We start from the raw sequence: 14,511 nt of genomic DNA, 5'->3' as shown, positions 1-14,511 counted from the left end.
GCCAACAGGAGTGATCCAATGTGGTACCATTTTCTTTGCAATTTCCCCACATTGCCTTCCTATTTCTCTACTAGTTTTCTTCTATCCACTTAACTCTCTGCCCTCTTTCATCACTTTAATCCACACTGTGTCATATTTTCTTCCCGTCCCAAAAATGAGCTCTCCAAATAGCTTTACTTCTTCCCTGAAGTGAGGTTGGTCTCACCTCTCTTACCTATAGGTGTGCTGTAGGTGGAGAGTCAAACAAAAAGCCTATTTTTTTTGTTGTTGTTGTTTTGAGATGGCTTTTAATTAACCAATTACTATACACTTAGAAATACATTCTGCCCCTCAGAAATACATAATATGATGTATGAACACAGGGGACACAGTGTTTTTGCTGATGGCTCTAATTTTACTCAGTTCATTTCAAGGAGGACTTAAGATTTGGGTTTGCCTGTTGCCCTAGGTCAATGCAAATATTTAAATAATCAATTTATAGTGAGACAAAGACATCTTAGGTGTCTATAGTAAAGAAACAGAATCTTTTTGCATGACACTTAAAGCATTTTAGTTAAAAGCAATTAGACTTGCTGCCTTGAATGCATATTGACATCATTCAAGAGAAATTTGGTAAAATTCATCACCTTAGCAACAATGATAAGAACGTAATAGTTACTGATCACTCATTAAATGCTATCATTTTACCTGCATTGTTTATAAGTAAATTCTCTCAACAATCCATGAGATAAGAATTAATTTATATAAATTAATAACTGTATTCTCATTTTTCTACTAAAAGCACTGGAGCTTAGAGGGACTGAGGAATTTTCCAGAGACAAGGAGCCATCAAGTAACCCTGGCAACCTGCTTCTAGAGCCTGCCTTCCACCTACCGAGTGATATCTCCCAAAGTTACCTCTTCATCAGAATCAAAGACTTCTGTGAGAGAACTGATTTCTGTACCACAGCCAAAACTTCCTGGAATAGGGCCTGGGCTATTAACAAGGGTCTCAGTTGAGTCTTAAGATCAGATGAGTAGTAATTCTTCAGGGAACCAGAATGCTTTAATGCCATATAATATACATAATATTCTCAGAGAGTGCATTTACCTCTTCAATCACCACAATCCACGTATTGAATCTCTCCTTTGTATCTGCTTTCTTCTAGGTGCTTGTCCCTCTTCTTGAGGGTGGTCAGATCAGAAAGCCAGGCAGAAAGGGACACATCTCTTTTGTACCACCTGTCCTGGAATGAACAACCAACATGGCCTGGCACTTTTTGGCCCACCTGCCAATTCTGCTACACTGATACATCAATACATTGTTATGGTGTCCGGGGACCTTCATGAGACATCTAAACTTCTCGTGGCCTCTCCGCCAGGGAGCCAGTAGAATGGAGCGGGATTGGACACTCCACACCCGGCAGTGGCTATCTGGATGCAGTTCTTACCTCCTTAGACATCAACTTTGCCTGTGCTCAGCCTTCAGATCAGTCCTGATAATCCCAAGGCAGACGTGTTAGCCATGAAGACAATTCTGTCCCTCTCCCTGACATAAGAACCGCTCACTGATGACAGGAATGCCTCTCTGTCACCTCTCCTCACTCTGGATGAGGCAGGGACAGAAAAAAAAAATCTTAGTCCTAGCTATGATGACTTTGGATTTAGCATGACCTTCCAAATGTTTTCCGTCAGAAAAGTACTGTTGGATGAGATGGTATGATCTTTGAGAGGCTAACTGCTGTGGTGATGCTAATGTAAGTCTGCTTTCATAAGTCAACTTTAAAAAAATACGTTGGCTGATGTGATAATCATTGAGTTTGATTTATGTTTTAATATTATTTTTATTGGATAGACTTTTAAATTAATTCTATTTTTACTGTTGTCACATCACTGTGCAAAATCAGCTAAAATATAAAACTTGGGGGAACACTAGAAGAAAGTTATACAGACCCAACTGAGTCAACGTGTGTTTCATTGATTAGAGAAAATAACAGCTGTGCGTGTTCCTTTACTGAATACCACATTGCTGGTCGTCACACACAGCGCTGCGTTCAGTGCCAATGCCAACCCTCGGGGATGGGTGCTCTCGACACATCCAGTTTACAGATGTCAAAGTCAAAGTGTAGAAAGATGTCAACTCTTTGCCCAAGGTCCCAGAGTAGATAGGTGGTGGGGATGAACCTTTAACCCAATTCTTTCAGGCTCTGGGGGCCATGACCTTGACCACTACCATTAATACAGGATTTTATACCCAGAATACACTTAACCTTCTTTATCGTATAACTTATGAGGTCAAATTGTCCTAGAGATGGAAAATTTAAATCAAGTCCAAATAAACCATTAAATAAAACCCCTTATAATGAACATGAGGACAGGCATTATTAACCACTCATACAGCCATGCCTTTGTCTCTACATTCTCAGTATGATTTGACAGTTTCACCTGCTTGGCCCATCAGAGTTAATACACACTGGATAATTAAAATTATAGTTAATAGCCCATGATTATCATCATTAATGCAAATTAATTGTTAAAGTATTAATACGATTAGCTTTGTTTCATAAATAGAGAAAAACTTCACACAACTCTTCTGCTATCTAATGCCAGAGTAAGTTGAAGTTGGCTACCTCATGAATTCTGTCATTCCCCTTTGTCATTGCCACCGGGAAACCTGGGTGTCTTCGGTGCCACTCCCTGGGTGAGAAGTGCAATGGTTCTTCTTTCCTGTGTCAGAACTGAGACTAAGAATTGGTTGCGGGTGTGGGTAGATAGAGGCTCATTTTATCATGAAGTTGCCCCAAATCTTATCATCAGTGTGAGAAGTAACTATAAGTTACGGTTGCTGGTCAGAGGCAGGATGTGTCTGACATAAGCCAGACTCTTTGGTAATTGAGGATCTCACAGGGGAGTGTCCTGGAAGCATCTTGTCCCCAGATTTTAATTAGAATGACTTTGTAGCATCAGGTCTGAAACTTTATGATTATTTTCCAAAGAAAAATAGCCACCGCTCACGATCTCACTGGCTTTTCCTTAGGCTACCACACATCTATCCAACATTTTTATTTAGCTCTGCTTCTCCTCCACCCCATTCCTAGACTTATCATTTTAGCAAAGGATAGAGAGAGGCTGGAATGACCTACATGGATGCTAGGTTTACATTGTATTTAATATAAAAGTGAGGAAATATCCATTATAGAAACCAATAGATGGAAGAGAAGTGCTAATGGAAATTATGGCAAGAAGAGAAAGTTTAGTGGGGTGTTCTAGGTCCTATCTCCATTTTAACCCATATTCTGTGGTCTGGGATACATGTATTTATAAGGGCAGTTATCTGAGTAATTTATTGTATTATGGTTGAATTGATGACCTTAAGATCCTTAAATCTCCATTTAAGCCAATTCACTTTACAGTGTATATAAAGGCTTCACAGATTTAACCCTTATTTCATGATCTCTATCGTGTGCTAGTCGAGGTTCAAGAAAATGAACCTTCTCATAAACTGTTGGTGGTCGGGCAAATTGTTACAACCTTTTAAGAAAGTAATCTGAAAATATCTGTTAGAACACACTTACCCTTAAAACTATTCTGTAGAAATAAAAGCACCACAATATAAAATACATGTTCAAGAATGTTAAATGTAATTACCATTATCCGTGCAAGCAAAAACCTGGAAATGAGCTGAACACTGTGGCACACATTCAGATTTTTTACATTATGTATCTGTTAAAAGGAATGTGCTAGGTCCATATCTATGTAATGGGAGAGATGTGTCCACGACACAATGTCAAGTGAAAACAACTTGCAGAATGGCATATCGAATAACAAGTGGAAAACTCCATAAATCTGGGTCCATGATAGTATATTTTTGTTTGATCAAGAAGAACTGAGAAGAAGCATTAGCCTCAGGGTGCCAACATTGCATTCTTGAGGAGAGCATGAATAAAGGGAATGGGAAAGTTACTTGGGTGTTCCCTTGTCATAACAAACAGTGCTTCAATAAACAGCGTTTGAATTTTTGCAAGTGTAACTTCAGCACAGGTTTTTAGAAGTGAGATTGTTGGGTTGAAGAGCACTGTGAGTGTAATTGGCTAACTACAAATTCCTTTGTATACGGTGTGTATCACTTTGCATTCCCACCAGCAAAATATGAAAGCACTTGCTTTCCACAGCCTCACCAATGACGTATAGTGTTAAGCTTTAGAAGTTTTGTCAATTTTGTAGGTGAGACATTGTGCTTTTAGTATAGTATTATTTTAATTTCTACTGTAAGCACTTTGATCATTTTTTAGTATTTAAGAGCCACGTGCATTTCCATATCTCTTAACTGTCCTTTCAAATCTTTTGCCATTTTTCTATATGGTTATTAGTTTTAAATTCTCATTTTTTAAAAAAGATTTTAAATATTAGAAACATTAGTCCTTTGTGATAGAAATGCAAACACATTTTCTTCAGCTTGTCATTTGTCACTTGACATTGCTTGGAGACTTTTTGGCCACACAAGGTTTTTCATTTTCATATGATCAGATTAATCAATTTTTTTACCTCAGTGATTTTATTTGTAACAGGTAAGGTAGATTGTGTAAATTTGGCTAAAAGGATCTTTGTACTATCTCTGTTAAGTTTTAACGTGAATACTGTATATTTCATTAAGTTCTACTTCCATTTAAATACTCTGGAATAATTCAAATAGTATTCGGATAATCTGATTTTTTAATGTTTGGTAGAATTCTCTTGTGCCTTGTGTCTGGTGCTTTTTTGTAGAATGCCTTCTGTATCTACTTTTTCCTATTTCTTCTATGTAATTCAGTTCTTTAGACTTTCTCTATTTCATGACTCCAGTTTTCTAGGAATTCATCAATGTAAGTTAGTGCTTCAAATTTATTTATTTAACTATTTTAATATTTTCTATTTTGTTGTATTGATCAGTGTTCTCTAGAGAAACAGAATCAACAGGATGTGTATGTGTGTTTACACACACACATGTATATCTTTGTATATATGGAGAGAGAGACAGAGAGGTTGATTTTATGGAATTGGATCCTGCATTGTGGAAGCTGGCAAGACCAAATTGTACATGTCAGGCCAACAGGATGGAGACCCTGCAAAGAGATGATGTCGCAGCTCCAGTTGTAAAGCAATTTGCAGGTAGAATTCTTACTTCTTCTGAGGGTCCAAACTACCTGCTAAAATATCTTGCTCACTTTTAATTTTTTGTGTTCTTGTAATTGATTTGTATAAATACTAAAGACAGATATACGTCTTTAGATCTCTCTGTTTACATATCGTGAATATCTTCTTTCAGTTTGTGTCATGTCTCTTCATGTAATTAACTGTGTGTCTCAAAGAGACATTTTCATTTGATAATATTTTTAAATCAATTTTAATTTTTTTGTTTTATGAGTTTTTTTCTTTTATGAGTGATTTTTTGTTTTCTAAGTAATCTTTACCTACAAAGTTGTAAATGTTTTGTGTTTTCTTCTAGAAGATGTGTGGCTTAGCCTTTTATGTTTGGGTATATGTTTCCTTTAGAGTTAGTATCTGTGTATGTGATGAGTTAGAGATTGACGTTCATTTTTCCCAAGCGTTTATCCGGTGATGGTGGCTTCATAGAATGAGTTTGGGAGTATTCCCTCCTCTTAAATATTTTGGACGAGTGTGAGAAGAATTAGTTTTGGGGATCTTTTCTATGTAAATTTATATACTTTTGGCTTTGGTGTGCAGGCTGTATGTAGAAGGGTAATTATGCTTTCAACATTCCATTCTAATTTTCAAAAATATCTCAACAAATTTCTTGGGTTGAGATAATTATTTTTATATCCAGTTGTCTCTGGAGTCAGAGAAATATTTGAAAACTAGAGGAATTTGTCTTCAGTTGCCTCCTGTCTCCTGCCCAACCCAACTCAGTGTCCCTCTTCTATATGTAGCATCTCTGTCCTTGGCTCCTTAAATGGTGGTTACCCTGCATTCTCTTTCAGAAAAGCCTAATTTTTCTACATTCCATCCCCATAGTGTTCTAGTTTCCATCTTAAAACATAATGCATTCAGTTATAAAATTTTCTTTTCATATTGCATTTATTAACATGTTTTTAAAAAACATTTTATCTGTTTACAGAACAGATTTGGGTTGCTCTACAACAAAAGATATACACAGAGAATTGTTAAAGTGGAGAAGCAACATCCAAATCATGAAAAAGAGAATGGAAAGAAATAAAAGAACTGTGATTTTTTTTTAGATGGAATTGCAATTCCCCTCAATTACTATGCACTTAATTATTTTTATTTAATTCTTTTCCCCTTGAAGGACTAAGTCATCTCATGAAAATATGCTCCTTTAGCAATATGGGTCACAAGTACATGGTCCAAAACACAAGTTGAGTGCCTTCCCTAAGGCCCACCCAGAAAACTATCTGCTACGAGTGTCACATGGTTAGAACGTTCACTTCCATGGCTTCCATATAAAAATAGAACCCTTTATGAAAACTGTCAAACTTAAATAATATGCTTTATGAACAGGAATTTTTAAACAGAATCTCTTCAGCTATAACTGTTTTTCATTATTATTTCTCCACTTCTTTTTAGAGTTATCTGCTAAACACAGTCTTATCTGTGGGCACTCCTTGGGGTACTGGAGTGTCATGGCACTGCTGAGTGGGTGGTGACAGCCTCATGTCAGTATCCATTAAATGAGCTACTCCCTTTATCTGAGATGGCCGAGATAATTTTCACTTTTCAGTAAAGTGGTATATTGACACAGCTTCAGAGGACATTCCCAGGGCCCTTCTTTGAACCAGATTCCCTAAACCTAAGTCATTCCTCTAGAAATTCTGGACAGACCATGTTTAATATTTTTGCCATAGTTGATATTTGACAGAAAGAAGTTTAACTTCTCCAAAATTCAGCTTTTGTACCTCTGCAGTAAAATTCCCAATGAATGGCTTCTGAGACATTTGAGAGGGAGGATGTTAGGATGTCAGGGTTCCTTTTGAGCATTTCCTATTCACTGAAAAACTAGTTTCTTTTCCTGTCATTTCACTCAGTCATTAAAAAATGTGTAGTAGGTTCCTCAACTTATCTCTGTCTGTATTGAATATAATCAATTTTTGACATAGGTCAACATTTTAGGAACTCATATCACATCTTGTTTAGTTTTATTCGATGTCATAAGTATTCTAAATCATTCATATTTTATCACATACATAGTCTTTTGTGTATTTTTAAACTTATTTACTCACTTGCGTGTGCTCAAGACTTTAAACTTACGGACTATTCCAAACATAAAGAAAAAGTTTATTCTCTGCTCTTTTTGAAAATGACAATTTTTTGCTAGCTACCTTAACCCATCCCACAGCTAAACAATAAAGAAATTAGGAAACCTTAAGGCTGACAAATCATTTTGCGAGGCCAGTCTAGAAAATGAACTAGGTCAGCAAATAGATCAGCAGCTCCGATCCTTTGGTACATGTGAGAATCACTGGAAGTTCTGCTGGTCAGATTCCTGAGCCTCACATCACCTATTCTAATTCTGTTGACTGGAGATGGACACAGAACTTCACTTTATGGGCACTATTAATGAAAATCGAAAGTGATTCTAAAGCAGGTGATCAGAGAATGACTCATTGGAAGCACTGACATAGATTGAAGACTTTGCTTTTTATAGGATTAGAAGAATTAACAATTCCTGTTACGTAGAACAACAACAACAACAACAACAACAACAAACAGTGGCAGATTTACTTGATTCTCAACAATCTATCAACATGCTCATGAATTTAACCAGTGGATACTTCTGAGGCACCAGCTGTGTGCCTGGGGGTGTTCTGCATTCTATGGGTGCAGACATTGAACTTTTTCTCATGGAACCAACATGAAACTTGGCAAATACTATGGTGCACATGAATGTCAAGTAGGTATGGTGTCGAGGACTGATGGACATAGTCCCTTGTCCTTCATCAGCATATCATATGGGACAATTAGACAGAAATTTCAAGATGGAGACAGGAAAGGAGTTTAAATATTTTTTTCCCTGCAGTCGAAAAGGAAAAAAAGCAACTCAGTTAAGATTGGTTGACTTTTCTAGGATCTTGCTGGGGTTATTTTTTTAACTGAAAATTTTTCCTTTGCTGGTGCATTTTTGAATTATCTACAACTGATGGTGAAAATTCTGCCGTCTACCTGGAGGGCTGACACCCCCCATCAACTTTTTCAGTGCACTTAGAACTTCTTTGTTTCTGATACTGTAGGCGAGAGGGTTCAGGAGAGGGGTAAGGACAGTTCCAAACAGAAAGAGACCCTGATTCAACTTTGGAGTCTTGGCAGAGCCAGGTCTCATGTAGATGAACATGCCTGGACCAAAGTAGAGACCCACCACACAGAGATGAGAGGAGCAAGTGGCCAGGGCCTTGTTCCTGCCTTCTGGGGAGTTCATTCTGAGTACAGCAAGGAAGATGAGAACATAGGAGGACACGATGAGAGATAAGGGCAACAGCAGAACAAGGATGCTCGTCACCACTACTGCCTTCTCATAGGCTAAGATGTCCTCGCAGACAATCCTAAGGACAGCCATGACTTCACAGAAGAAGTGAGGAATCTCCCTGGGACTGCAGATGTGAAAATGTAAGGTGAATGCAGTGTGGCCAAAGGAAGTAAGTGCACCTCCAGCCCAAGACACGGCAGTCATCTGCAAGCAAACCCTAGGACTGATGACGACAGGGTACCGCAGGGGGTTACAGATGGCCACATACCGATCAAAGCACATGAAAGTTATGAGGATGCATTCTGCAATGGCCACAGTCAGGGAGAAAAATATTTGAGTCCCACAAGCCAGGAATGAGATGCTCCGCCATCCAGAGAAGAAATTGACTGCCATCTTGGGGATAATGCTAGAGGTCAACATCAGATCCATCAAGGAGAGCTGACTGAGCAGGGAGTACATAGGGGTATGGAGCCGAGAATCCAACCAAATGAGGACAATCAGAAGAGTGTTGCTGGTGAAGGACAATCAGAAGAGTGTAGATCAGGAGAATAATGGAGACCACAGCTGTGATGTATCTAAATTCAGGGAAGAAGCTCAGGAGGGTGAAATTTGTGGGATCTGTCTCATTCCCTACCCACATGGCTCTCTGTGATGACAACAGAAAGGGAAGAGATTTGTAAAAAACGTCACAGTAGTGAAGTAATTCATTAAAGTTTGCTTGCAAACAATTTATGACAACAGTGGCCGGCTTAAAAATATTCATCCATGATTATTTGCATCAATTCTTAATATTTTTGTTGATATCCCTTTTCTGTGCTCTAAATACTTTAGAAACTAGAGTGTACGTATTATAATGCATCTCATTCACTTTACTGTTTGAGAGGTATTTTCATATATTAAAACAACTTTTGAAATTTATAGATTTTACAATTATAAAATTCAACACTGAATTTGACATAATTCACAATCTCCAATTGCACATTGTCCAATTTTTCACTATTTAAGAAAATGACACTATTTCCATTTTTATCTTTTCAGTAATATTCTTAGCAATGTTTTTGAGGCAAATAAGTTGTTTTTATTTCCAGGTCAGATATTACAGACTTTGTTTGGCTACGGAAAACATTACTAATTTAATTTATAGAAGAATTTTTAAAATTTGAAAATCCTTCCTCTTTACCCAAAGTTTCTGGCCCTGGGTATTATAATTTAAGGAGAAACAGATCATTAGGACTGTGGTTTGTGTTATATACATTTATGGTTACTAGACTTTTAATCTAATGGGCTCTGCTTTCTACTCAGGGAAAAAAACTCATTATGTTTACGTGGTCTGAAGTAAATTCAGATTAAGTATCAGTAAGAGAGAAAGTTTTTTTTTTTTTTTTCCTACATGACCTTTTAGAGTGCCTGCCCTTGCAAAATTTATATTACGTTAACCATTAGTTAAGGAGTTATGTGCATGATGGGCACAGGGAAAAACGTTGGGGCTCCTTTTCCTTTGACTTGCCGACTTTTTCCTTCTAAGACTTTCTTGGCTGTATATAATCCTTCCCCTGATGCCTGAATAGCCCTTTAAACATCTACACAAACTCTTGTTCAGTTTATCACGAGAGGACACACACCCATCTCCTGCGAGACTCGTAAGACCTCATTTCAAAAGCCTGACTGCAACAAGCACAAGAAGGGGCAAACTGCAAGCAGGTAGTACTCATGAAAATGCTTTCCAAAATTCTCATAAAGGAGCAAATTGACTCTAACCATGTATTACAAACTCATACTCATTTAAATTTAATGTAAAGCAAGATTAACATTAGTATGTTTACAAAGAACAGATGTTTATAAGCGTTTGAACAGATTGAATAAAAAAAGTATAGACATTACTTACAAAAACTTGATACAGTTTATTACTAAATCACGATTTAAAAACCACCCTAACAGATTAGTAGTAGAATAAAATATTCCAATATCCTTTTCTATTATCTTCTTGACAACCTGTGACACTCATTTGTTAATGAAAGTATTGAAGATATAATTTCTGAACTGCTAGGCTCGTCCTGTCTTCACATGTGTGTCGATGTATGTGTGTCAACATGAACGGTGAGACCCAAGTTTCCTTTGCTTTTTACAGAACGATCTAGGAGAGTGTTTTGCTCACAGTACCTCTTCCTTAGAAAGAATGAGCTAAAATACTAAGCCATTGTTTTCTTTGTTTAATCTCGTGCAATTTGATCTCAACTCATTGCTTCCATCCAGACACTTGATTTAGATTTGGTCACCAAAGATAACGATCAGTTTTTAATGCAGGAATTGTGGTAGCAAAAATGGTCTAAGTCTGTTCTCCCATTGCTTGGCCACCGAACGCCTTCATTTCTTGCAAAGAGCCAGCAGACCTCTGCGGGTTGGCACTGCCAGAGAATAAGCACCTATGTTTATATATACAACCTTTATTTGAGCATTCTTTTGTTGATCATCTTCAAACCAAGAGATTTCTTCACTAATCAGGTCCTGCCTCGTGTCACTGGGTGTTTGACTTGACAAGTTAGCCTGATTTTAGATGTGGAGATAGTTTAAAATTAAAAAAACAAACAAACACAATTTTAATGAAAAAATTGGTCAGCATGTATCTTTTTTTTTTAATTGAGGTATAGTCAGTTTACAATGTTGTGTCAGTTTCTGGTGTGCAGCACAATGCTTCAGTCATACATGAACATACATATATTTATTTTCATATTCCTTTTTGCTATGAACTACTATAAGATATTGAATATATTTCCCTGTGCTACACAGTATAAACTTGTTTATCTATTTATATATATCAGTCATTATCTGCAAATCTCGAACTCCTAGTTTATCCCTTCCCACCCCCTTCCCCCTGGCAAACATAAGTCTGTATTCTATGTCTGTGAGTCTGTTTCTGTTTTATATATAAGTTCATTTGGCTTTTTTTTAAAGATTCCACATATAAGTGATATCATATGGTATTTTTCTTTCTCTTTCTGACTTACTTCACTTAGAATGACATTCTCCAGGGCCATCCATGTTGCTGCAAATGGCATTATGTTGTCATTTTTATGGCTAAATAGTATTCCGTTGTATACATATACCACATCTTCTTTACCCAGTCATCTGTTGATGGACATTTAGGCTGTTTTCATGTCTTGGCTATTGTAAATAGTGCTGCCATGAACACTGGGGTGCAGGTGTCTTTTTGAATTAGAGTTCTTTCTGGATATATGCCCAACAGTGGGATCAGATGGTGAGAAACCAAGATTTCAGAATGGCCAGATCTTTGAAAATTCACTAGCTCTGTAGATGAAATAAGCAGGGCTCTGTGATTTAAGTGCTGTGTTGCACATCCTTTCAATTCTAGCTCAAGTGCTGCTCCCCAGCATGGTGAGCTTCAATCATTACAAACTCTCACTCCAAATTCTATTCATCGTAGAGTGAATTTACACCTAAATTTTATCACTGTTTGTGGTTATATGCGTTAACCTGTACGTCACTGTTTAAGCCATGAAATTTATGACGGACTGAACTGTGTTGGCTGAGCTCCACCTTTTCTCTCTGGATCTAACTTGTTCCTTTCAGTGAAAATAACTTAAATACACAATCAGCTCAAGGCTGGAATCCAGGCCTTAGGACGGTGGATTTACTGCCTGGACCAAACTAGATGCATTTTGCACAAAAATCATTTTTCTATCTAAAGGCATTCGTTTGTTTGTTTGTTTGTTTGTTTCTTTGTTTGTTTTTGCCTGGTGACCTCTTATTGACTTCAAAGTACTTTCCAGCATTTCTTCTGGTTGGAATATACGGGAATAGGTTTAACATTATTACATCCAACTGAGAAACGATAGCCAGAAAGTGCACGTAACTTTGCCAGGCACATGGTTAAATAGCACTCCTACTCTCGGATAAATTATCTGTTCTCCAAGATGGAGCCTCACAAGTACTGTTGAAAAATAACTCTAGAATTAGCATTAGGAGTGGATTTTTACAATCTGGAAAACTTAGATTCCTTCTCTGTTAAGACGCTTACCTTGAATTTGTGTCCAGTTATGATTTCTTAGAAAGTGTAAAGGATTCAAAGCTCCTTCTGCCCATTGATTCTGATTATACTGTTAAAAATGGAAAAGTAAACAGGTTCAGTAGAAAAGACAGATAATTGAATAGGTCTTGATAGGCTGGCAAGTTAAGCAGGGCTGGATCTCCCTAATTCCCCAATGTCCTGAGGTTCCGTGCCGAGTGGCTGGTCAGCCCGAGCATTGCTGCTTCGTGACTTAGCCCCACCAGATTCCCATTAAGAGCTAAGCTGCCCAAGTGTAGTGTCCTGGAGGAATCTTCCCCCCAGGGTATAATTAGAAGTTTTCAAAACTATCTCCTGGCTAAATACTCTGAATGTTTTTGGTTTGTTTACCTGGTCAACACCACTATCATTTCCCCTGAGGTCCAACTCAGAATTTTTTTTGACTTTTAATCATTAATCTCATACAACCCATTAGACAGATTATTGGTTTCTCCTTTCTTTCTATTCCTAGGACCCACACTCTAGACCTATTTCTTCTGTCTAGAATTACCTCCTTTGTTTTTTTATCTTCTTAGATAAATTCTCCTTTTTCTTCAAGGTCAAATTTAAGTCTTGCTTCCTCAGTGAATTCTTCCTTTATTTCCACAATGAATATAGACATATTTTTTTCTTAATTAATTATGGTGTCCCTCTTTCTTGGCTGCCTTATATTATAGTGTAAATGATTTTTTTACCACTCTCTTACAATTAACAATGAGATTGCCAGTGAATATATACATATGTTCATGTATAACTGAAAAATTGTGCTCTACACTGGAAATTGACACAACATTGTAAACTGACTGTAACTCAATAAAATAAAATTAAATTAAACAAACAAACAAAAAACCATGAGATTGTAAACTATGGAAGCCCAGGTTTTTGCCAAAGTCCTCTGACTCCCTATTTTTTTGGTAGATTATCTTATTCTTAGTAGGCACCAACTTGACACTACTAATTAAGTGGAATTTCACTAGAATCAACCAATGTTGTACTACATGCTGGGAATTCAAAACGGAGAAAAATAATAAAAGCACTAAAGCCTGCTAAAATGGGAAAACACTGATTATGGAGAACAAGGTATTATGATATGGGGGATGAATTCCACAGTAAAATCGTGTAGACATCACTGTAGCAACATATGGAAGGAAGGGCTAATTCATGTAGAGGGAAAATTGGGGGATGATCATGTGAACGAGGAATACTGCAAACCACATCAATAAACGAAGAATGCTGAAGCCATCAAGCCATCAGTGGCTGCCACCACCCCCCCTGTGAAGACAAGCCTGCAGCCCAGCCTCTGCAGCCACTCACAGTGGTGCACCCTGAGGGGACTCAGAATAAGAAAGGGCAGGACACTGGCCCTAGATAGCCAGGTGCTTGTCAAAGGAATGAATCCAATGAGCCCTAATGTTCGCTTCCTCCCGTACATAGAAAAGTGCTAAATTCTTTAACTTGAGATGCCTGGTTTTCTTTAGATAACAAGTAATCTTTTATTGTTCCAACTACCTGGCCTTTGTTATAAAACTTCTATATATCCTAGCTCCTCCCCTACCTCTTCGGAGCAGTCCCTCAGAGCCATCTGCGAGGCTATCATCCCGGCTCGAGTCCTCCTGCCAAATAAAACATAACTCTCAACTTTTAGGCTGCGCGTTTATTTCAGTCAACAATCAAAGAATGGTTTCATGGGACCGACAACATCTGAGTTGAAACTTAACACGTAGGAATGAATGAAAAGAGGACTGAGGAAAACTTAAGCATAGGAAACTATATATGGGGTCAAGGCAGATGGACTAACATGGCTTTTACAAAAAAGTAAGTAATTCATGAGTTTTGCTGGACATAGGAGCTGTGGGGATGGACGGTGAGTGATGCTGGGATATAGAAGGAAACTTAAAATGTACAGCCAGCACAGGGGACATGAGTATGATTTGGGCACTAAATTATTGCATTCCCAACTCCTACCCAGGGAAGAAGCTTCTGTGATTAACAG

At 37.6% G+C, this 14,511-nt stretch overlaps 1 protein-coding gene across 1 annotated transcript; it reads right to left on the bottom strand.

Moving 5' to 3' along the window:
• Positions 1-8,122: 8,122 nt before the first annotated feature.
• Positions 8,123-9,095, bottom strand: LOC105064488 (olfactory receptor 2M5-like). Its single transcript, XM_074355241.1, is given in 2 exon segments — positions 8,123-8,974; positions 8,976-9,095. Coding segments are annotated over 2 exon segments (972 nt in total).
• Positions 9,096-14,511: the final 5,416 nt, after the last annotated feature.

Source organism: Camelus bactrianus, chromosome 3, assembly GCF_048773025.1.
Source record: "Camelus bactrianus isolate YW-2024 breed Bactrian camel chromosome 3, ASM4877302v1, whole genome shotgun sequence".
NCBI lineage: Eukaryota > Metazoa > Chordata > Mammalia > Artiodactyla > Camelidae > Camelus > Camelus bactrianus.
Note: the sequence above shows the minus strand (reverse complement) of the source record. Positions and strands in the feature narration are given on the sequence as shown.